General features: G+C 41.4%; 1 protein-coding gene across 28 annotated transcripts in view; it reads right to left on the minus strand.

The window, feature by feature from the left end:
• LOC115202865 (CUGBP Elav-like family member 1) overlaps positions 1 to 24,960 on the minus strand; it is a 55,196-nt gene that overhangs the window by 9,698 nt on the left and 20,538 nt on the right. For 26 of the 28 annotated variants that reach the window (XM_029766960.1, XM_029766966.1, XM_029766972.1 and 23 more), the window contains 6 exons: positions 17,419 to 17,606; positions 16,572 to 16,654; positions 14,238 to 14,286; positions 13,931 to 14,065; positions 13,327 to 13,406; positions 11,821 to 11,982 (listed from right to left, as the gene is read on the minus strand). In XM_029766960.1, coding sequence (XP_029622820.1) covers positions 11,821 to 11,982; positions 13,327 to 13,406; positions 13,931 to 14,065; positions 14,238 to 14,286; positions 16,572 to 16,654; positions 17,419 to 17,606 — 697 coding nt within the window. The remainder of the gene's footprint in view (positions 1 to 11,820; positions 11,983 to 13,326; positions 13,407 to 13,930; positions 14,066 to 14,237; positions 14,287 to 16,571; positions 16,655 to 17,418; positions 17,607 to 24,960) is intronic. The other 2 variants (XM_029766968.1, XM_029766962.1) reach the window with 1 other exon arrangement.

Consider the following 24,960-nt stretch of genomic DNA (forward strand, 5'->3'; position numbering starts at 1 on the left):
CAAAAGGGGGTCAACGCAGATAGTTAAACTGAAAAGAGTCATTCAAAAGCATATAAAGTGATTTGATAAGAGCTTTGATCGAAAATGCAAGCCTGATGCAACCTGAGCCTGATGAGCCATACTTTAAATACATTTTATGAGCCCTACATAAAAAAACATTTTTCAATCCCAAGCCCAAAAAAGCACAAATGATTGTGACATTAGCCAATAGATATGACATATAGGCGACTAAGCATTACGCACAACAGAAAAACATAAAAGCCCATAGATGTAGCTAGCTACAATGAATTTGGAATGTATTCAGACTGCTTCACTTTTTCCTCTGTTACGTTACAGCCTTATTCTAAAATGAATTAAATAAAATGTTTTTCCTCATCAATCAATACACAATACCCCATAACGACAAAGCGAAGACAGGTGCATTCATATGGGCCTTGGTCAGGGAGGTGACCAAGAACCCGATGGTCACTGACAGAGCTCCACAGTTCCATCTCTGCAGAATTCCACCAATCAGGCCTTTACGGTAGAGTGCCAGACGGAAGCCACTCCTCAGTAAAAGGCACATGACAGCCCATTTGGAGTTTGCCAAAAGGCACCTAAAGGACTCTCAGACCATGAGAAACAAGATTCTCTGGTCTGATGAAACCAAGATTTGAACTCTTTGGCCAGAATGCCAAGCGTCACATCTGGAGGAAACCTGGCACCATCCCTACCATGAAGCATGGTGGTGGCAGCATCATGCTGTGGGGATGTTTTTCAGCGGCAGGGACTGGGAGACTAGTCAGGATGGAGGCAAAGACGAACAGATCAAAGTACAGAGAGATCCTTGATGAAAACCTTCTCCAGAGCTCTCAGGACCTCAGATTGGGGCAAAGTTTCACCTTCCAACAGGACAATGACCCTAAGCACACAGCCAAGACAACGCTGAATGTCCTTGAGTGGCCCAGCCAGAGCCCAGACTTGAACTCGATTGAACATCTCTGGAGAGAGCTGAAAATAGCTGTGCAGCGACAGTCCCTATCCAACTGACAGAGCTTGAGAGGATCTGCAGAGAAGAAATGGGAGAAAGTCACCAAATACAGGTGTGCTAAGCTTGTAGCATCATACCCAATAAATGCTGATATTTCCAGGGGGGGGGGGGGTCATACATAAATTACCAAACATAAAAAAAATATACTGTTTTGGCTTGGTCATTATGGGGTAGTGTGTGTAGATTGATGAGGGCGGAAAAACTATTTAATCAATTTTTGAATAAGGCTGTAACAAAGTGTGGAAAAAGGGGTCAATACTTGTGTATAATTTATAGTTTTGATGTCTTCACTATTCTACAATGTAGAAAATTGTAAAAATAAAGAAGAACCCTGGAATGAGTAGGTGTGTTCCAACTTTTGACAGGCGCACACACACACACACACACACACACACACACACAACCAGTCAAAAGTTGGAACACCTACTCATTCCAGGGTTCTTCTTTATTTTTACAATTTTCTACATTGTAGAATAGTGAAGACATCAAAACTATGAAATAACACATACGGAATCATGTCGTAACCAAAAAAGTGTTGAAATCAAAATATATTTTATATTTGAGACTCTTCAAAGTAGCTGCCCTTTGGCTTAACAACTTTGCATACTCTTGGCATTCTCTCAAACCAGCTTCATGAGGTAGTCACCTGGAATGCATTTCAATTAACAGGTGTGTCTTGTTAAGTTAATTTGTGGAATTTCTTTCCTTCTTAATGCATTTGAGCCAATCAGTTGTGTTGTGACAAGGTAGGGGGTGGTACACAGAAGATAGCCCTATTTGGTAAAATATCAAGTCCATATTATTGCAAGAACAGCCCAAATAAGCAATGAGAAACAGTGCAGTTGCAAAAACCATCAAGCGCTATGATGAAACTGGCTCTCATGAGGACCGCCACAGGAAAGGAAGACCCAGAGTTACCTCTGCTGCAGAGTTCATAAGATTTAACTGCACACCTCAGATTGCAGCCCAAATAAATGCTTCACAGAGTTCAAGTAAAAGACATCAACATCAACTGTTGAAAGGAGACTGCGTGAATCAGGCCTTCATGGTCAAATTGCTGCAAAGAAACCACTACTAAAGGACACCAATAAGAAGAAGAGACTTGTTTGGGCCAAGAAACACGAGCAATGGACATTTGACCGGTGAAAATCTGTCCTTTGGTCTGAGTCCAAATTTGAGATTTTTGGTTCCAACTGCCGTGTCTTGTGAGCCACAGAGTAGGTGAACGGATGATCTCCGCATGTGTGGTTCCCACCAGAAAGCATGGGGAATGTGTGATGGTGCTTTGCTGGTGACACTTTCTGATTTATTTAGAATACAAGGCAGGCACACTGGCCAACATCCAGTGAAATTGCAGAGCGCCAAATTCAAAAACAGAAATACTCATTATAAAAATTCAGAAAACATACAAGTGTTATACATAGGTTTAAAGATTAACTTCTTGTGAATCCAACCACGGTGTCAGATTTCAAAAAGGCTTTACGGCGAAAGCATACCATGCAATTATTTGAGAACATCGCCCAGCAGACAAATCATTACAAACAGTAATCAGCCAAGTAGAAGTTACACAAGTCAGAAATAGAGATAAAATTAATCACTTACCTTTGATGATCTTCATATGGTTGCACTCAGAAGACATTCATTTACTCAATAAATGTTGTTTTGTTCGATAAAGTCTCTCTTTATATCCAAAAACCCCATTTTGTTCGTGGGTTTTCTTCAGTAATCCACAGGCTCAAACGCAGTCACAACAGGCAGACAAAAAATCCAAATTGCATCCGTAAAGTTCATAGAAACATGTCAAACAATGTTTATATTCAATCCTTAGGTTGTTTTTAGCCTAAATAATCGATAATATTTCAACCGGACAATAACGTTGTCAATATAAAAGGTAAACAAGAAAGGCGCACTCTCGGGATTGTGCATAAAAAAGCTCTGTGACACTTTAGGGTCCAGTCATTCAGACTGGTCTTACTCCCTCATTTTTCAGAATACAAGCCTGAAACAATTTCTAAAAACTGTTGACATCTAGTGGAAGGCATAGGAACTGTAATTTGAGTCCTAAGTCAATGGATACTGTAATGGCATTGAATAGAAAACTACAAAAATAAAAAATCCTACTTCCTGGATGGATTTTTCTCAGGTTTTCGCCTGCCAAATCAGTTCTGTTATACTCACAGACATTATTGTAACAGTTTTGGAAACTTAGTGTTTTCTATCCAAATCTACCAATTATATGCATATCCTAGCTTCTGGGCCTGAGTAGCAGGCAGTTTAATTTGGGCACGCTTTTCATCCAAAATTCCGAATGCTGCCCCCTACCCTAGTGAAGTTAACCAGCATGGCTACCACAGCATTCTGCAGCGATATGCCATCCCATCTGGTTTGCGCTTAGTGGGACTGTCATTTGTTTTTCAACAGGACAATGACCCAACACACCTCCAGGCTGTGTTAGGGCTATTTGACCAAGAAGGAGAGTGATGTAGTACTCCATCAGATGACCTGGCCTCCAATCACCCGACCTCAACCCAATTGAGATGGTTTGGACCGGTGAAGGAAAAGCAGCCAACAAGTCCTCAGCATATGTGGGAACTCCTTCAAGACGATTGGAAAAGCATTCCAGGTGAAGTTGGTTGAGAGAATGCCAAGAGTATGCAAAGCTGTCATCAAGGCAAAGGGTTACTACTTTGAATCTCAAATATATTTGTTGAACACTTTTTTTGTTACTACATGATTCCATGTGTCATTTCATAGTTTTGATATCTTCACTATTATTCTACAATGTAGAAAATAGTAAAAAATAAAGAAACCCTGGAAAGAGTAGGTGTCCAAACTTTTGACTGGTACTGTGTGTGAGAGATCTATCTAACAGGATTATCTATTTTGAATGGAATTGATAGGCAACAATTGATGACGGAAAGACTGCTTACGCGCGCATGCTCTAATTCAAGATTTGTCCCATAATGGCGCCGAAGGACATTGCCACCGTTTTACACTCCCGTAACCAATTGTGCATGTTTTTTCGCCTTATTTGTAACTTCTTTTGTACATAATGTTTCTGCCACCGTGTCTTATGACCAAAAATTACTTATTGATATCAGGGCAGCGATTACTTCCCTCGTACTGGAGGAATTCTTCTTCAACGAGTCGGACGAGAAGGATTTACTCCAGACACACGACAAGACCGTCATTCGCAGGAGGAAAAGACGGAGGTATCGTGGACGACAGTCCGGGTGCCTTGTAAGGACGAACTACGAGCATGTATATCCTACCAACAAGATATTACAGTTTTTAATGTCCCATGTTTCACAGAGTCGTGACTGAACGACGACATGATTAACATACAGCTGGCGGTTTGAAGCTTTTTCGGCAGGATAGAACAGTGGCCTCTGGTAGACAAGGGGCGGAGGCCTATGCATATTTGTAAACAACAGCTGGTGCACGAAATCTAAGGAAATCTCTAGATTTTGCTCACTGGAGGTAGAGTATCTCATGATAAGCTGTAGACCACACCATTTACCAAGAGAGTTTTCATCAACATTTTTCGTAGGTGTCTATATACCACCGCAGACCGATGCTGGCACTAAGACCGCACTCAAATGAGCTGTATACGGCCATAAGCAAACAGGAAAATGCTCATCCAGAGGCGGCGCTACTAGAGGCCGGGGACTGTAATGCAGGGAAACTTAAATCCGTTTTACCAAATTTCTATCAGCATGTCATGTGCAACCAGAGGAAAAAAAGAAAAAAAACTCTAGACCACCTTTACGCCAGACACGAGTACAAAGCTCTCCCGCGCCTGGCAAATCTGACCATAATTCTATCCTCCTGATTCCTGTTTACAAGCAAAAACTAAAGCAGGAAGCACCAGTGACTCAGTCAATAAGAAAGTGGTCAGATGAAGCAGATGCTAAGCTACAGGACTGTTTTGCTTGCACAGACTGGAATATGTTCCGGGATTCTTCCGATGGCATTGGGTACACCACGTCAGTCACTGGTGTCATGACCGTGGCCCTTTTGGGTGTACATCGTGGCTCCCCCCCTTCTCACCCTCTCCCACCACAGGTTTTACAACAGTCATAAATTCCTGGTAGAAACTCTCTTCGCTGCTATGAAGTATTGAGGGAGAGAGCCTATGGAGAACAAAGACATTCTTCTTGCCAAAACTCCTAATCCCCAAAATTGGAGAATTAAACAATATTTACATTTTTTGAGAATGTGGGAATGGTCCGTGGAAACGTAAGGGACAGTCATGTGGAGTTTGTCTCATTTGGTGATCTCATGAAGGATAGGAAACACACATTAGTGTGTCTTTGGTTGTGTACACTTTTCAATTATGGGGTTTACATCTAAATGTTGTGAAACGTATATGATTACATATGAAACTACCTGTGAAAAGATGAAATGTGATGTTAGCCTCCTAAATGAGTCTGGGTTTTCATGTAAAGTTAACTAATCAGTGGCCACACCCCCGTGAGCACAGACATTACACGGCGTCATGGAATGCCCCCTCTTCTACTAAGTATAAAACCTACTTCCGACAAAATTTACATTAGACCAAAAAATATAAAGCTGTCGCCAAATGTATAAATGGTTGGAAATACAAACTAGAGTCAAGACAACGCCGGGACGAGGTCCCCACATTGAAATGGCTAAGAAATCTACAAACAAAAGAAAAATTATTCAGGTTGCAGCTGTTTCAATACTTTAGTCTGGTAAACGCATACGATCTAAGAACATTTCCGATTGGTACTCTGAAGTATCCATTATAACAAATACAACAGACTTTGATCTCTGGTGGACAAACCAAAGACTTTGTCGACTGACTATCCAGCAGACAGACTGGCGATCGCAGAGAGGGACAACCAAGACGTACACTCGTAAATATGTCAATTGCATTTCTAAAATCCAATTGAGCGATTGTTAGGGTGTTAAATATCCATATTTACGATGAAGTATTCAACTGTATGTAGTGAATCCACTCCGAGTTTGCCGCTCTTGAACCGCCCCCACCCCTTTCCTTTGTCTACCAAGCCGTCATATCAGTTAAGCCCACTAGGGACTTTTCTATCATGTCAGTAACCAATGTATGACCTATTGTGTGCGTGTGTGTTTATGAAATTCTGTGATTGATTAATTTAGTGAATAAATAAGCCAATTTGTATATCACTGATTCATGATCTATGTTAGGGTTCGCGTAGATATCCAAGGGTTTGTGACACTCAGAATATGACTGATGTGATGATAATACATTAATAAGTGACTAAATTGATAAGATATGAAAATATCTGAGGAGTTATATTCTGGAAATAGAAACTCTTTCCTGTGGTGCCCAGACTTCCTAGTTGATTAAAGTTACATTAGTTTAATTTCGTAATTAAAATACAGATAGTACAGAATTTATTTGATAAATTAAAAGTAAATTACGCCACTACATTGCAGTTATTGATGAAGCCGTACGTACATCACCGTACGTACATACCCCAACCAGAAGCCATGGGTTACAGGCAAAATACGCACTGAGCTAAAAGGTAAAGCTGCCGCTTTCAAGGAGCGGGACTCTGACCTGGAAGCCTAAAAGAAATCCCGCTATGCCCTCCTACAAACCATCAAACAGACAAAGCGTCAATACAGGACTTAGAACGAATCGTACTACACCGGCAACGGCGCTCGTCGGATGTGGCAGGGCTTGCAAACTATTACAGACTCCAAAAGGGAAGCACAGCCACGAGCTGCCCAGTGACATGAACCTACCAGACTAGCTAAATTACTTCTATGCTTGCTTCGAGGCAAGTAACACTGAAACGTGCATGAGAGCACCTGCTGTTCCGGACGACTGTGTGATCACGCTCTCAGTAGCCGATGTAAGACCTTCAAACAGGTCAACATTCACAAGTCCGCAGGGCCAGACGGATTACCAGGACGTGTCCTCCGAGCATGCGCTGACCAACTGGCAAGTGTCATCACTGACATTTTCAACTGTCCCTGCCTGTAATACCAACATGTTTCAAGCAGACCACCATAGTCCCTGTGCCCAAGAACACTAAGGTAACCTGCCTAAATGACTACCGCCCCGTAGCACTCACGTCTGTAGCCATGAAGTGCTTTGAAAGGCTGGTCCCAGAAACCCTAGACCCAATCCAATTTGCATACTGCACCAACAGATCCACAGATGAAGCATCACTATTGCACTCAACACTGCCCTTTCACACCTGGACAAAAGGAACACCTATGTGAGAAAGCTATTCATTAACTACAGCTCAGCGTTCAACACCATAGTGCCCTCAATGTTCATCACTAAGCTAAGGACCCTGGGACGAAACACCTCCCTATGCAACTGGATCCTGGACTTCCTGACGGGCCGCCCACAGGTGGTAAGGGTAGGGAACAACACATCTGCCACGCTGATCCTCAACACGGGGCCCCTCAGGGGTCCATGCTCAGCCCCCTCCTGTACTCCCTGTTCAATCATGACTGCATGGCCAGGCACGACTCCAACACCATCAAGTTTGCCGATGACAACAGTGGTAGGCCTCATCACCAACAAAGATGAGACAGCCTATAGGGAGGTCAGAGACCTGGTTGTGCGGTGCCAGGACAACAACCTCTCCCTCAACGTGATCAAGACTAAGGAGATGATTGTGGAACAGGTTGAGAGCTTCAAGTTCCTTGGTGTCCACATCACCAACAAATTAACATGGTCCAAGCACACCAAGACAGTCGTGAAGAGGGAACGACAAAGCCTATTCCCCCTCAGACGACTGAAAAATATTTGGCATGGGTCCTCAAAAGGTTCTACAGCAGTACATCACTGGGGCCAAGCTTCCTGCCACCCAGGACCTCTATACCAGGCGGTGCTAGAGGAAGGCCCTAAAAATTGTCAACGACTCAAGCCACCCTAGTCATAGACTGTTCTCCCTGCTACCACACGGCAAGCGGTACCGGAACACCAAGTCGAGATCTAAAAGGCTTCTTAACAGCTTCTACCCCCAAGCTATAAGATTCCTGAACAGCTAATCAAAGGGCTACCCAGACCCATCTTTTACGCTGCTGCTACTCTCTGTTTATAATCTAACTCTCCCTACACGTACATACTTCTTCAATTACCTCAACTAACCGGTGCTCCCGCACATTGACTCTGTACTGGTACCACCTGTATCCTTGCTTGTTATTTTACTGCTGCTGTTTAATTATTTGTAACTTTTATTTTCAATTTTTTACTTAACACTTTTTTCTTAACTTCTTAAAGCATTGTTGTTAAGGGCTTGTAAGTAAGCATTTCACTGTAAGGTCTACACCTGTTGTATTCAGCGCATGTGACAAATAACATTTGATAACAATATTCGAGTGTTAGGCTGTTTTAAAACTCTGCAGCTGCAATAACATATTTACAATAAAACAAGAAGGTGACCCCCAAAAGCCAGATGGAAATGTGTAAATTAGACAACATGCATTTGTTCTTTATATTACTGTAGCATAGGCTATACTGCAGCAAATGTAGGCCTACCTGTCACAAGAAAAAAAAAATACCATGAGATGATAGGTCTACATGCATTGTGAACAGCAATACTGACATGTGCTATCTGTCCACAACATAAGCATTGATGGTTGATCATGCAGAGAGACCGCAGAGAAGCAAGATTTAGATATTGCATATAATTTAACAGTTCCATTTCAAGTCATGCTGTTGATATAAATCATTTATAACAAATGTACTGGTTTCTCGCAGTTATTTATCCCAAAAAAAGGGAGTGGTTTTGGGCAGTAAATCCCAGTAACCGGGTTCCCGCTATGCAACCCTAATCGGTACCGCTTGTCGTGCGGTAGCAGAGAGAACAGTCTATGACTTGGGTGGCTGGAGTCTGACAATTTGTAGGGCCTTCCTCTGACACCGCCTGCTATAAAGGTCCTGGATGGCAGGGAGCTCGGCCACAGTGACGTACTGGGCCGTACGCACTACACTCTGTAGTGCCTTGCGGTCGGATGCCAAGCAGTTGCCATACCAAGCGGTGCTGCAGGCAGTCAAGATGCTCAAATGGTGCAGCTGTAGAACTTTTGAGGATCTGAGGGTCCATGCCGAATCTTTTCAGCCTCCTGAGGTCCTTAATGTGGACACCGAGGAACTTGAAGGGCTCATGCCACTCCACTACAGACCCGTCGATGTGGATGGGGGCATGTTCGGCCCACCGTTTCCTGTAGTCCATGATCAGCTCCTTTGTCTTGCCGACATTGAGGGAGAGGTTGTTTACCTGGCACCACACTGCAAACTCAATATACTTTTAAATAGTGATGCACCGACATTTTTGTCCGATACTGATGTTTTCCTTGCCAAAAAGAATACCTACAATTTTTGCGGTCTTTTAAGCATTCTAGTACAGTTAAATCGTTAACACACACACACACACACGCGCAGCGGTCTAAGGCACTGCATCTCAGTGCAAGAGGTGTCACTACAGAACCTGGTTCGAATCCAGGCTGTATCACATCCGGCCGTGATTGGGAGTCCCATAGGGGGCCGCACAATTGGCCCAGCGTCATCCGGGTTTGGCCGGGGTAGGCCGTCGTTGTAAATAAGAATTTGTTCCTAACTGACTTGCCTCGTTAAATTAAGGTTACGGTCATTGACAGTGATGCAAATTAATACAAATAGTAGAATTATGTGATAATTGAATAGATCATGCTAAACGAGGTTGGAATGTTATAAAAATCAATAAAAGACAATTTGTTAATTTGACAAAGATCTGTAGAAATCACACCGGATGTATTATACTTTAGAATTGCATTGGGGGCATACTTATTCCACTGTACATGGGGCATCAGTCTACTCAGTGACACCCTGAGAACATTAGCGTTGTAGCTCTTATTGCAGAACTCAAACAACTGAATTGAGCCAAATGTATTGTCAACCTGTGTGTATTGAACACTATTCTGGAGGAAAAACAATACTGCGTGGATGTTTTGGAGTCTGATAACTGAGGAGGACGTTGGTAAAAAATATATTGGGTATTGAGTAGACTGATACCCCATTTCATTGATCCCCAATCCTTAGTTAAAGCTGTACAATGCAATATGAATGTCAATACACACAATAGGCTGACTGGGGAGGTGATTTCGCACAGTCATAGACCCGCAATAAGAACTACAATGCTAATATTTGCGCAAACTCTTCACAGTTGTGTTCTGTGGGTGTCATGAAGTAGACTAATACCCCATTTCATTGCTTCACATTCCAACCTTGTTTAACATCATCTAGTCTAAATATGGCATGATTCCACCAACTGTAAACTTCTGCATCACTTTCAAAGAGGTACTTTTATTTTGAAGGAAAAGCGCAAATTCCACTATTGCACCTAATCCTTATTGTGGCTAGCTTCACAACATAACCCGGTCCGGTCGAGCCTCACTAGCCAGATGAAGTTAGCTGGCTGCTTATAACGTTAGCTTTGGGCAACAGGGTTAAGTAGCTGGCTAGCCATTTATTTTCATTAACTAAAGTTCAATTTCAACAAGCGAACAACAAGTGGCAACCTAGCTAATACTTACGCAGAAGAATTCCTAAATCATTGTTAAGAATAATGAAAATGACTGCAGTTTCTACTGGTCATTGTTTTCAGGCTGGTTGCATTGGTGCTAGCTAGGTACCCCAGAAGTTGGCGTCGAACAACTGATGCTTTATTACTAACGCGGTATTGTAAACACAGTTTATGGACTGTGTTTGCAGACTTTTTTGTACAGCTTTGACAGTGCAACTGATCATAGTGGTGTCGTGTGCATATTCAGAACACACAACATTCTATAATGGAACTGTGTTATTTGACGTGTCAAATTAAAAGCTTATTTGACTCAACTTTTTTGACACGCAAAGACCCAAACGGTGTTCCATAGTATGTCGTGAAGCTAATGGCAGTGACGCTATTACTGTTCAACTCCAGTAGGGCAACAGGTGTACCGGTGCTCCACCAGTCTTTCGAAAGCCAACATCACCCACGACAGAGAACGGCTGATTGTCAAGGGCAATGAATTCCATTATCTTGGCGTTAATGGATTTCGCCTTTGAGTTGTCTCGCTAAAATGTTCTTACTCTTTCAAATGACTGCTGGACTTGTTGACTGCTCGATCCACACAGCAGACTTTGTGGGCTAGGTTAGGAATGCTGTGTTGCACGTGTAGCGCAACATTTTACGTGGCGTCATTATGTTATGTACCTACGTTATATAGGTATGCACGTCAGCTTTGACATCGGTTTTGCACGTCGGCGTTAAACTAGACATCGGGCCGATACCGATGTTGGCATTTTTAGCTCATATCAGCCGATTCCGATATGTTCGCCAATATATCGTGCATCCCTACTTTTAAATCATTAAAACCAAATCGAAACTGTGTGGAAATGATAATGGACCTACATTCAATTTTGAAGGCGATTAAATATTTAAATCCCTCCGGACCTGTATGTAGACCGAATGCGGCCTCCAGGGCAAAATTAGTTTGACACCCCTGATCTAGAGACTGTCTAAATCAGTCTGCCAAACAGCAGTGCATTTTAATGTGTCCCAGCTGTAACCCTCATCTTTCTAGAACAAACCTGAGATTGTAACCAATTGCAACCCAAACCTTAATTTGCTTGCAAACACAAACAACAAGCTAAGCTTAGTCCTGAATACCTACCTCTGGAAATATGAACCTAAAAATCTGTCAATTTCTAAACTGGAACATTAACAAGGGCTTGAAGCCAAGCCACGGGCCATTCCAAAGCTCTGCTGGGGATGGTGCAGGAGGAGGTGGTCACTTACTGCCAGATACTGTGGTCCCAGAGAGTTGAGCCCGGTCAGATTCCCCCACATTGAGGCAGTGTTGAGCTGCTGCATCTGCTGCTGAAGCTGCTGGGCAATGCGCTTCTGCTCCTTGTCCTTCTGCGTGTCGGCAAACTTCACTACGATGGGAGACGAGCAGCCCTAAAAAGTCAGGACAGACAGCAAATAGTGTCATTTCAAAACAATCTTCGATATTCCTCTAGCACGATTACAGCAATTTCAAAATGGCATTACTTGAGTAATGGGCCAGCCAATCATATAAGGCAGAGGAAAAAAGCAAGTTATTATGTTATACTGAATGAAAATATAAACGCAACATGCAACAATTTCAAAGATTTGACTGAGTTATAGTTCATATTAGGTAACCAGACAATTGAAATAAATTCATTAGGCCCTAATCTATGGATTTCACATGACTTGGAATACAGACATGCATCTGTTGGTCACAGATACATAAAAAAAAAGGTAGGGGCGTCGATCAGAAATCCAGTCAGTATCTAGTGTGACCATTTGCCTCAAATGCGACACATCTCCTTTGCATATACTTGATCAGGCTGTTGATTGTGGCCTGTGGAATGTTGTCCCACTCCTCTTCAATGGCTGTGCGAAGTTGCTGATATTGGTGGGAAGACACTGTCATACACGTCGATCCAGAGCATCCCAAACATACTCAATGTGTGACATGTCTAGTGAGTATGAGGCCATGGAAGAACTGGGACATTTTCAGCTTCCAGGAATTGTGTCCAGATCCTTGTGACACGGGGCCGTGCATTATTATGCTGAAACATGAGGTGATGGCAGCGGATGAATGGCACAACAATGGGCCTCAGGATCTTGTCACGGTATCTCTGTGCATTCAAATTGCCATCGATAAAATGCAATTGTGTTTATTGTCCATAGCTAATGCCTGCACATACCATAACCCCACCGCCACCATGGGGCAATCTGGTCACAACGTTGACAGCAGCAAACCACTTGCCCACACGACGCCGTACACGTGGTCTGCGGTTGCGAGGCCGGTTGGACGTACTGTCAGATTCTCTAAAACAATGTTTGAGGAGGTTTATGGTAGAGAAATGAACATTCATTTATCTGGCAACAGCTCTGTTGGTCATTCCTGCAATCAGCATGCCAATTTCACACTCCCTCAAAACTAAAAGACATCTGTGGCATTGTGTTGTGGGACAAAACTGCACATTTTAGAGTGGCCTTTTATTGTCCCCAGTACAAGGTGCACCTGTGTAATGATCATGCTGTTTAATCAGCTTCTTGATATGCTACACCTGTCCGGTGGATGGTCATCTTGGCAAAGGAGAAATGCGAACTTCTGAGAAATAAGCTTAATGTGCATATGGAACGTTTCTGGAATCTTTTAATTCAGCTCATGAAACATGTGACCAACACTTTACATGTTCCATTTATATTTTTGTTCAGTGTAGATTCTCTGTTTCTGAAGAATGGGAGGTGTGCAGGTTCAATGCTTACCTCCATAGTTTGTGATTGGTGCATGGATTTGATTGTTGACTGTGCCATCTGTCTTGCTGTAAATGTTATAAACGCACAACCTGCAGAAGGGGAACAACTCGTAAATGGTTGACATACATGGTCCTGACTCCTGACAGCATTTATAAAACAGATCATGTTAAGCATACAGCCCAGATTGCAGCATGCAATGGAGTCTGGTAAATTCTTGTTTTAGTTAAACAGCCCTCCAAAAAGCGCACTTGGAACAGTAACAGATATTTGGATCATAAATAACTAGAATTTAAGTCAATATGCTACATCTAGAAGTGATGACCTTGAGATTGGTACATATGCTGTGAGAGGATTTGTATGGAAGATATGTGGGATTTGTACACAAGAGGACAAATGAGAGTAATGACTTATCACCCATCTGTATGCAACTATTTTAGAGTGAGTGTGTGGGAGTGTATGTACCGCATGTAGAGAGATTAATGTCAAAACAATGACTAGTCCTCATTGTATAACTGATAGAGTAAATGTGTATGTGTGTTTGGGTGCATCTTGTTGAAGGTGTGTGTGTGTGACGATGAGGATGAGGATGAAAGGTGAACTGAATCTGCCTCACCACGGCTCAGTCCATCCGGCCCACGTAGTATTCTACATTCCTCGATCTGTCCGTACGGCGAGAACATAAGTCTGATGTCATTCTCGTTACACTTTTTCGATATCATTCCTATGAACAACTTCCTGTCTTCCACCGCTGAAAGAGACAATGAAGAAGACAAGGTTGTTTCAACAAACATTGAGTAACTGCATTAGAGACATCATACAACAACAAGGGCAGCTTCTAAGAGGTAGGGCTTCAACGTAAAAACAAAACTACCACACCATCCACCAGTCTCCACTGCCTGCAGAGATGTAGCTATACCCACCATTATTCTTCTCACTGTCAGCTGGCTTCATCTGAATGGGGTGATGCATCTGTTGAGGAAAGACATTGAATTTAAAGGAAGGAAGAAGCGCTGAAGGATACTGCCTTGATAGGTATAAATGGATGTGTGGTTGGCATCTCTAGGGCCCTATAAAATCTGCGATGTGGAGAACACAGAAGGAATCCAGACATTAAAACTGAATTCCACAATATTTAAATGTATTAACCTCTCTAGGGTAGGGGGCAGTATTTTCACGGCCGGATGAAAAACGTACCCAAATTAAAACGGCCTACTACTCGGGCCCAGGAACATTCAAATTATTAGATTTGGATAGATTAGTAGATTTGGATAGAAAACACTCTGAAGTTTCTAAAACTGTTTGAATGTTGTCTGTGAGTATAACAGAACTCATATGGCAGGCAAAAATCTGAGAAGAATCTAACCAGAAAGTGAGAATTCTGGTGCTTGTAGTCCTTTCAAGTCATTGCCAATGGAACACTGAGTTAGGGTTCATTTTGCAGTTCCTAAGGCTTCCACTAGATGTCAACAGTCTTTAGAAAGTTGTTTGAGGCGTCTATGATGAACAGAGACCGAACAAGAAGGCTGGGAAGTTGTAGACCCATCAGTTCATTGGCGCGCGTTCATGTGAGAAGGAACCTGTGTTCCAAAACGTTTTTCAAGACACAGGAACCGTCCGGTTGGAATATTACTGAAGTTTCACGTTCAAAAGGCCCTAAAGATTGATGCTTTACAACGTTTGACATGTTTGAACGAACATAAATAAATATATATATAAATATAAATATATAAATATATATATATATAAATATAAATATATATATATATATATAAATATAAATATATATATATATAAATATATATATAAATATAAATATATATATATATTTATGTTATGTTATTTATGTTATGTTATGTTATTTTTTTTTCCCGGCGCGCTAATATTATGGAGTTTATCGAACAAAACAACATTTATTGTGGACCTGGGATTCCTGGAAGTGCCTTCTGATGAAGATCAAAGGTAAGGGAATATTTCTAATGTAATTTATGATTTCAGATGACTCCAAAATGGCAGCTATCTGTATTGCCTAGTGTATTTTTCTGAGTGCAGTACTCAGATTATTGCAAAGTGTGCTTTCCCAGTAAAGTTATTTTGAAATCTTTCACAGCGTTAGCATAAAGGAGATGTTCATCTATAATTCTTTGAATGACAGTTTAATATTTTATCAACATTTATGTTGAGTATTTTTGTAAATTGTAGCGCTGATTCACCGGCAGTATTGGAGGCTAAATATTTTCTGAACGTCACACGCCAATGTAAAATGCTGTTTTTAGATATAAATATGAACTTGATCGAACAAAAAATGCATGTCATCTGATGAAGATCGTCAAAGGTTAGTGCTGCATTTAGCTGTGTTTTGGGTATTTGTGATGCATGCTAGTTGCTTGCAAATGACTGTGGTTATTTGTGTCTATGTACTCTCCTATCATAATCTAATGTTTTGCTTTCGCTGTAAAGCCTTTTGGAAAATCGGACAACGTGGTTCGATTCAGGAGAAGTGTATCTATAAAATGGTGTAAAATAGTCCTGTTTGAGAACTTTGAATTATGACATTTTGTGGTTTTAAATTTGGCGCTCTGATTTTTCACTGGCTGTTGAATAGTGTGGGACGATTTCGTCCCACCTCCCCTAGAGAGGTTGAACTTCGTAGGGAATAAACTATATGTATGGAACATTGTTTACATTTGCCCACGTTTATCATAAGACATGAACAGAATGCATCAGTGATGGGTATTTCCTGCAACTTTCTTAAGAGGCAACGAGAATTTCCCCTGACTGTATGTCTGGTGCACGCATCTACCACTTTGTGCAGCCATTAACAATGATGCTAAATAAATAATTCTGGCAGATGGAAAGGCTTTCCCAAAAATATTCTCAATTAAATGTTAAACTACAAAATAGCCTATGCTAACCTGGCAGAATGAGATTATTATTTGCATCAATCCAGTATTTGTTCTGCAAACTATCACCACGTGCTCTACAAAAACCTCTTGCGGACTTAAAGCATCCCATTTAGTTGTTTTCTATTTAAACAAGTGTGATAAAAAACTGGGGAAATGGAAACCTTGAAAAACAAAATGGAGAAAACGGAATTTGGGAAAAAAAACTAAGTAAACAGGAAAAATATACAACAGATTTTATAGGGTCCTACATCTCTAGAGATAGAAGCTGAACAGCAGCACTGACTGTTGTTCTATTACAACCTGACAAGCTACCCAATTCGATTTACTGAGGAAGTTACCAAACCTACTCACCCCTGGGAGAATTTTCATGTTGTGAAGAGCATTTTGTGCTTCCAATGCAGATTTGCGAGTGTAATATGTTATGAAACAACAACCTGTTTGGGGATATAAACAGTTATTAGACAAAGTAAATGTTGCTCAATTATAAAATTACGATAGAATATTGGTGGGCCATCTATGCCTCTTCACCAGAGCTAAAGAACATGTTCTGTACATGTGTTAGTTCAGGCACACATCTCCCTTCACGTTTCTCTCCCTCTTCTGAACCCTTCCCATCAACCAATTTGATTGACATGATGATGTAAACTAGCCTACATCCGAGTATCATATTTCTGAACAGGCGATAAAAAAACCTGCAATTTGAACCAACATTCCAAAAATATATATTTTGTAGGCTAATTTAGGATGTAGGCTACAACCTTTTCGGTCTGTTGTAACTAAGGATATTGCAGTAGCACAAATAGGGCGCAGTCTACACTTTGCATTGGAGAAAAAACAAATCTGTTTTAACCACAAATAACCTACATCTTTTAAAAACTGAAAAACACTATTTTGACTGCCCATCTTGCTCCAAATCAGTCAAAGTTTTCAATGATGATGAAAAAAATATAATTAAATCGCCATTTAGACTGCCTGTCTGATTCCTGCTTCTTTGATATGCTGCGGCAGCGGAGGGAGTAGTAAAGTACAGAATCCCGCAAATAGGCAGAGGCTTCTGTTGTTTAGCTATCGGGAACAGGATTCCAGAGAATTCAGCAACACAGCCAATACATATAATGAAAGGGCATGGAATTCTGGATAGGGTGAGGGTGTAGTGTAATGGACACCTCTGGTGAAGAACTCAAGACAGCACTGTCACCTTTGCTTTGTGGGGGGTTTTGACTCCTGTCACGCAAGACATTGATTTCATAGACGGCGCCGTAAGGCTCAAATAGCTCCCGCAGCTGTTCCTCTGCCCAGGACCGTGGAATCTGGCCAACGAACATCTTGATAGCATCGATGTCGGGCTGGTCCGGGTGGTCCAGGGTCCCATTCATCTTCTTTGCCCTGAGAGAGAAAGAAGATAAGTTGTTATAATGTGGCTACATGATGTGAACTTGGGCAACAGAAGATACATTTATGAGCCGTCTTCCCCAGTGGCGCATTAAATATGTCCCTGCTGGAAATAACATATTTGCATAATCGACTAAGCAGCTGGAAGCTTCACAAAATTGCATCTGAGCAAAGGCTGTTTTGCAGAAATGTACAATCAAGTCTAGACTATTTCAGTAGCACTGCATAACTTGTAGTCAAGTAATGTTGTTATTAAGTGTCAGTTGAAAGAGGTGCCGTCTGAGGAAACGTTCTAACATGCATACAAAAACATACAGCACCAAATGCATACTGCCAGCAGAGAATTGACCTACGCAACTAAGACCAATAGCTCTAAAGAGAATGATCTTGAATGTGAAGTTTGTTTTGGGAGATCTGATCATTCATAACCAAACAATTATTCATCTCATGCAATATTGAAGGCCGTACAGAACAAAACAAGAAAATACTAGTCTACATCAAGTCCATCCTTGTCAAATTCATAATGAGTATGAATTAATATAAAAAGCCATTTAAATATCATTTGAATGTGCAAGCACATACCAACTAGGTTTTCGATTGACAAACTGTACCTCCATATGGTCAGAGTAGTCCAAATCAAGACTGTCTAACATGGTGACCAGACCGCACACGATCGTGCAGTATCGCATGCATGTTGATTTTATCCCTACACACCAGACGCGATCAGGACACGCAGGTTGAAATATCAAAACAAACTCTGAACCAACTATATGAATTTGGGGATAGGTTGAAAAGCATTAAACATTTATGCCAATTTAAATAGCTAACTTGCTGTTGCTTGCTAATTTGTCCTGGGATATAAACATTGGGTTGTTATTTTAACTGAAATGCACTACACCGACAATTAATAATTTCTAACTTGTTAACAATTTATGCTAGTTAGTTTTTGCTACCATGTGGGTTTTAGCTTGCTTGAGCCTGCTAACTCACCTGTTTCCATACACCTTTCATTTTAAAACATCTATCTTACAAAGGAGTTCTTTAATCTAACTTCTTAACTCTACATGGAATTGTATTTGGGGTTTTTTACTCATTTTTTATCATCTTTACAGGAACATGCCACGGGCACTATCTGATGTGTGGAGATATTTCACTGCAGCTAACATAGAAGGATAAGCTGTGTACATTTGCAAATACTGTGCCAAATCATGTGTGAAGAATGCAACAAAGATGCAGAATCATCTGGCCAAGTGCATAAAATTCCCTCAGCGCTCACAACAAGCAACCTCTGACAAGTCTCTCTACTTCTATTCGAGGTGAAAATGATGAATCAGACACCTTATCGATAGCAACAGCTAATGGTCCTCCTGGAATCTGAAGTTTTTGACTCAATGGGAGGAAGGTAGTCAGAGAAATGCTGATGAATATCTTGCTCGAGCTGTGTATGTGACTCGTTCAGCTCTGATGCTCACAGGCAATGTGTATTGGAAGAGATTTCTGAATGTTCTTCGCCCAGCATACACCCCTCCAACCAGGCATACTTTATCTTCTCATTTGTACGATGCAGAGTTCAACAGACTTCAAGTGAAGGTCAAGCAAATCACAGAAAGCAGACTGTATTGCAATCATCTCTGATGGGTGGTTGAATGTTCGTGAGCAAGGAATAATTAACTACATCATCTCCACCCCTCAAACGTATTCTACAAGAGCAGGCACAAGGGACAACAGACACACCGTTAATTCCCATATACTCCCGTTAATTCCCACTTCTGAATATTCCCCAAAATGTGCAACCCTACATAGCAACATACAAAACCTTTTTCAGATGACTGGCTAAATCGATTATTTGATGCGAAAACTAAAGTGGATGAGTGGAACATTTCTTTTGATCCTTTCGGTGGCATAACTATAGATTAATGGGAAAAAGAGATGGCAATAATACCCAGGCATGCAGATTTGGAGGACACTGCATTGAATGATCTAGAGAAAAGCCACAACAAAAAAGACAGTTAAGAATACAAACTGGGTTGTGCGTTGCGTCAAGGGATGGCTAGGGGGGGAAAAAAAAAAAAAAAAAAAAAAAAAAAAGAGTTGTTGACGTCAAAAAACTGTCACTAAGGAAGAGTTAAACATCCTTCTCCGACAGTTTTAAGGAAATGCACGAAATGAGAAGGTGGAAGCAGTACAGCATAAGTAGATACCTGGCACACCATAGTGGGCTCAACAGGTTTCTAAAACACCCATCGGTCGCAGCTGGTGCCTTATGAAGGACACTGAATTTACCACCTCGAATCATGTATATCTGGGCAACATCAAACAGCTAAGGCGGCAAAGAAAATATATCAAACAGCCACCCTCCCATCACCGATAAGGACATTGCCCAGCTCCAAAACTCCCAGGCTCTGAATCCGGGTACACCAAGGGGTCTGGTTCAGAAAGTGTGGTTCGACCTCCAGTTATATCTGGGTCAAAGAGGAAGAGAGGGGAACACACAACTAAAGCCCAAACTCATTCCTCGTAAAAACAGACGAGAACGGTTTAAGCCAAGGTATGTTGTTTATAGCCCGTTTGTGTTATTTCTAAGTTGCACTCGTTATTAGGCTACTGGAAAACAATATTATAACGCATTCTCTCAGATACACCACTCTCGCATAGAACGAGGCCACAAAGAATCCTCTGGACCTAAAGGAGACACCCGTGCCAATATATCTACAAACACCGGCTTCTCGGGCATTAATCCAAATAATGTTTTTAATGAAACTATGTCGATCATTATTTGAATGTTGGTAACTCGTTGTATAAAAGTGATAATGCCCTCGAAGCCAGTGTTTGTTGGATATTGTCACGGTTTGCCGGCCAAAATATATTGTCTCGGGCCTAACAACACCCGTGCCAATATAGCCAACAAACACCGGCTTCTCGGGCATTATCACTTAAATGGATACTGCCCAACCCTAAGCTCTAACCATTATCTCAACCCTGCTTTAGTTTCAAACGTATGACAACTTTTAATAGCCTATTAATTCCCTTCACATTAACCCACTCTAAAGCCCTAATGTGTACGTTACATCTAAGCTAAAATGTTTATATCTTTAAAAGTAAAAAACACAAGATCAACAAATAATAAGCAGCAACCTTTCCTAACAATATCCCTGTAGAGAAATTGACAGACTGCCATGGTTATAACATAGCTTAGACCCCTTGTTTTAAGCCTCTGACATGTACAATAACTACTGATTGTAAGTCGATCTGGATAAAAACAGCTGCTAAATTATAAAAATGTAACTGCACTGCATACGGAATACAGACTATGAACCATTACGGGGGGCACTTGGGGAGTGTATGCACCTGTTGAAAACTCGCTCTACCACCGTTTGCGCCTCCAACACCTACATATCAAATTTAAAGCGCCAAGTTTAGGACTGGAACATTATGGCAAGCACAAAAATGTGAAGTCACATGCTGGGACTAAACTACAGATCAAGAAATTGAGTATCAGTCTATACAGCTGAAAATACACGGCGGAATACCAGGTGGAACCAATATATAGCCTACCATCCCCCCAAAATGACATTAAAAACGAATGTAAATAAAAAACCTACACCTCAAATCCATTTCTGAAAAGCACTTTTAAAAAAACATTCTGTACAAGCAATAAGCTTATTAACTCATTGCTAAATAAATAAGAAAAACTACTCACACAGGACTAGAATTCAAAGAGCAATGGTCCACCATCATCTCAGGCAAAAAATCCAGCTTAAAAGAGCCCATGTTTTTGGGTATGTTCCCTTTTCCAAAGAAAAATAAAAACAAACTTGATCACACTTTTTCACGCCAGAAAAGTTAATACACTGCAAACCACTAGAGCCTTCTCAGAAACTTTTCAGCAGGAGGCTGCTGTGGAAAAACTATGCCGAAACCACATGGAGGCTGATCCAAAACTACGAGAAGTAACATAAAATGGTAAAGAACCAACAACTTCAATTAATTGGACAACGGTGAAACGTTGAACCAGAGTATAACACTAAACAAATCCTCACTGTCCAACAAACTGGGTCTAGAATAACAGAAGAGTAGGCAGGCCACTAAAAGCTGTGGCCCCGGGTCCCACAAATAAAGTGCTGATGGGCTGGGGCTTTTTGTGAGCATTTCTCTTAGCCAAGCAGAACTGGGTGCAGCGTCAGATAAATAGTGTCAGATTGAGGCTGATAAGGGCGAGTGACTGTCCAGAATGAATGGGGAACTGGAGCGAGCTGGTAATCCCTGCACTAATATGAGGCTGTGGAGACAATCAGGTTCCGGCACTGGGACACGGTCACCCTGTTGTTCAGCGCAGTTGGGGGCGGGGGGGGGGGCTGGGTCATATGACATTGGTTGCATTAACTCCCACCCTAACCCCCTGACCTTAGAAAAGCCACAGGCATGGCAGCGAACACAAACAAGGAGGGGAACCTGTGTAAACAACCTGGACAGTGGATGGCTCAATAAACTTGCCCTTTCTTTTGTTGCGCAATCACAACAACCAGAGTGGTTACAAAACCACCATTACGATTTAATACGCCCTACTTAAATTATAGCAAACACTGCTTTCAAGCTTTCGTGACCATTTCTGTACAATGTCAAGTTACATGCTGGGTCAATTAGGAATACAAAATGCCAGCCAGTACAAAATGCTGTGTACTCCACCAAATTTCACAGTGGGTGCGAGACACTGTGGCTTGTGGGCCTCTGAATCAAGCCATGTACAAGGAAGTCCTGGAAGAAAACTTGCTTCCTTCTGCTTTGACAATGTTCCCCAACTCAGAGGATTGGTTTTTCCAGCAGGACAAACAATGATCCATGCAACACAGCCAGGTCACTCAAGGTGTGGATGGAGGACCACCAGATCAAGACCCTGTCATGGCCAGCCCAACCTCCAGACCTGAACCCCATTGTAGCTGGAGGACCATCAGATCAAGACCCTGTCATGGCCAGCCCAATCTCCAGACCTGAACCCCATTGAAAACCTCTGGAATGTGATCAAGAGGAAGATGGATGGTCACAAGCCACCAAACAAAGTCAAGCTGCTTGAATTTTTGCACCAGGAGTGGTATAAAGTCACCCAACATCAATCTGAAAGACTGGTGGAGAGCATGCCAAGACGCATGAGAGCTGCATGAGAGCTGCTGAAAATCAGGGTTATTCCACAAAACATTGATTTCTGAACTTCCTAAGTTAAAACATTAGTATTGTGTTGCGTGAAAAGGAATATGAACAAATTGTCTTTGCGTTATTAGAGGTCTGACAACACTATCTTTGTTATTTTGACCAGTTGTCATTTTATGCAAATAAATGCTCTAAATTACTATTTTTATTTGGAATTTGGGAGAAATGTCAGTAGTTTATAGAATAAAACAAAACAAAATCATTTTACCAAAACACATACCTATAAATAGTAAAACCAGAGAAACTGATAATTTTGCAATGTCTCCATTGCTTTCCAGAGCTGTGTATACACTTGAAGTCGTAAGTTTACATACACCTTAGCCAACTACATTTAAACTCAGTTTCTCACAATTCTTGACAATTAATCTTAGTAAAAATCCCCTGTCTTAGGTCAGTTAGGATCACCACTTTATTTTAAGAATGTGAAATGTCAGAATAATAGTAGAGAGAATGATTTATTATTTCAGCTTTTATTTCTTGCATCACATTCTCAGTGGGTCAGAAGTTTACATGCACTCAATTAGTATTTGGTAGCACTGCCTTTAAATTGTTTAACTTGGGTCAAACGTTTCAGGTAGCCTTCCACAAGCTTCCCAAAATAAGTTGGGTGCATTTTGGCCCATTCCTCCTGACAGAGCTGGTGTAACTGAGTCAGGTTTGCAGGTCTCCTTGCTCGCACACGCTTTTTCAGTTCTGCCCACAAATTTTCTATAGGATTGAGGTCAGGGCTTTGTGATGGCCACTCCAATACCTTGACTTTGTTGTCCTTAAGCCATTTTGCCACAACTATGAAAGTATGCTTGGGGTCATTGTCCATTTGGAAGACCCATTTGCGACCAAGCTTTAACTTCCTGACTGATGTCTTGAGATGTTGCTTCAACATATCCACAATTTTCCTACCTCATGATGCCATCTATTTTGTGAAGTGCACCAGTCCCTCTTGCAGCAAAGCACCCCCACAAAATGATGCTGCCACCCCAGTGTTTCACGGTTGGGATGGTGTTCTTTGGCTTGCAAGCGTCCCCCTTCTCCCTCCAAACATAACGTGGTCATTGTGGCCGACCAGTTCTATTTTTGTTTCATCAGACCAGAGGACATTTCTCCAAAAAATAAGATCTTTGTCCCCATGTGCAGTTGCAAACCGTAGTCTGGCTTTTTTATGGCGGTTTTGGAGAAGTAGCGTCTTCCTTGCTGAGCGGCCTTTCAGGTTATGTCGATATAGGACTCATTTTACTGTGGATATTGATACTTTTGTACCCGTTTCCTCCAGCATCTTCACAAGGTCCTTTGCTGTTGTTCTGGGATTGATTTTCACTTTTCGCACCAAAGTACGTTCATCTCTAAGAGACAGAACGCGTCTCCTTCCTGAGCGTGGTCCCATGGTGTTTATAGTTGCGTATATTGTTCGTATAGATGAACGTGGTACCTTCAGGCATTTGGAAAATGCTCCAAAGGATGAACCAGACTCGAAGGTCTACAATTTTTTTTCCTGAGGTCTTGGCTGATTTCTTTGGATTTTCCCATGATGTCAAGCAAAGAGGCACAGTTTGAAGGTAGGCCTTGAAATAGATCCACAGGTACACCTCCAATTGACTCAAATGATGTCAATTAGCCTATCAGAAGCTACTAAAGCCATGGCATCATTTTCTGGAATGTTCCAAGCTGTTTAAAGGCACAGTCAACTTAGTGTATGTAAACTTCTGACCCACTGGAATTGTGATACAGTGAGTTATAAGTGAAATAATCTGTCTGTAAACAATTGTTGGAAAAATTACTTGGATCATGCACAAAGTAGATGTCCTAACCGACTTGCCAAAACTATAGTTTGTTAACAAGAAATTTGTGGAGTGGTTGAAAAACGAGTTTTAATGACTCCAACCTAAGTGTATGTAAACTTCCGACTTCAACTGTATATACACACTACCGTTCAAAAGTTTGAGGTCACTAAGAAAACCATTTTTGTCCATTAAAATAACATCACATTGATCAGAAATACAGTGAAGACATTGTTAATGTTGTAAATGACTATTGTAGCTGGAAACGTCAGATTTTTAATGGAATATCTACATAGGTGTACAGAGGCCCATTATCAGCAACCATCACGCCTGTGTTCCAATGGCACGTTGTGTTAGCTAATCCAAGT

Source organism: Salmo trutta, chromosome 12, assembly GCF_901001165.1.
Source record: "Salmo trutta chromosome 12, fSalTru1.1, whole genome shotgun sequence".
NCBI classification, from domain to species: domain Eukaryota; kingdom Metazoa; phylum Chordata; class Actinopteri; order Salmoniformes; family Salmonidae; genus Salmo; species Salmo trutta.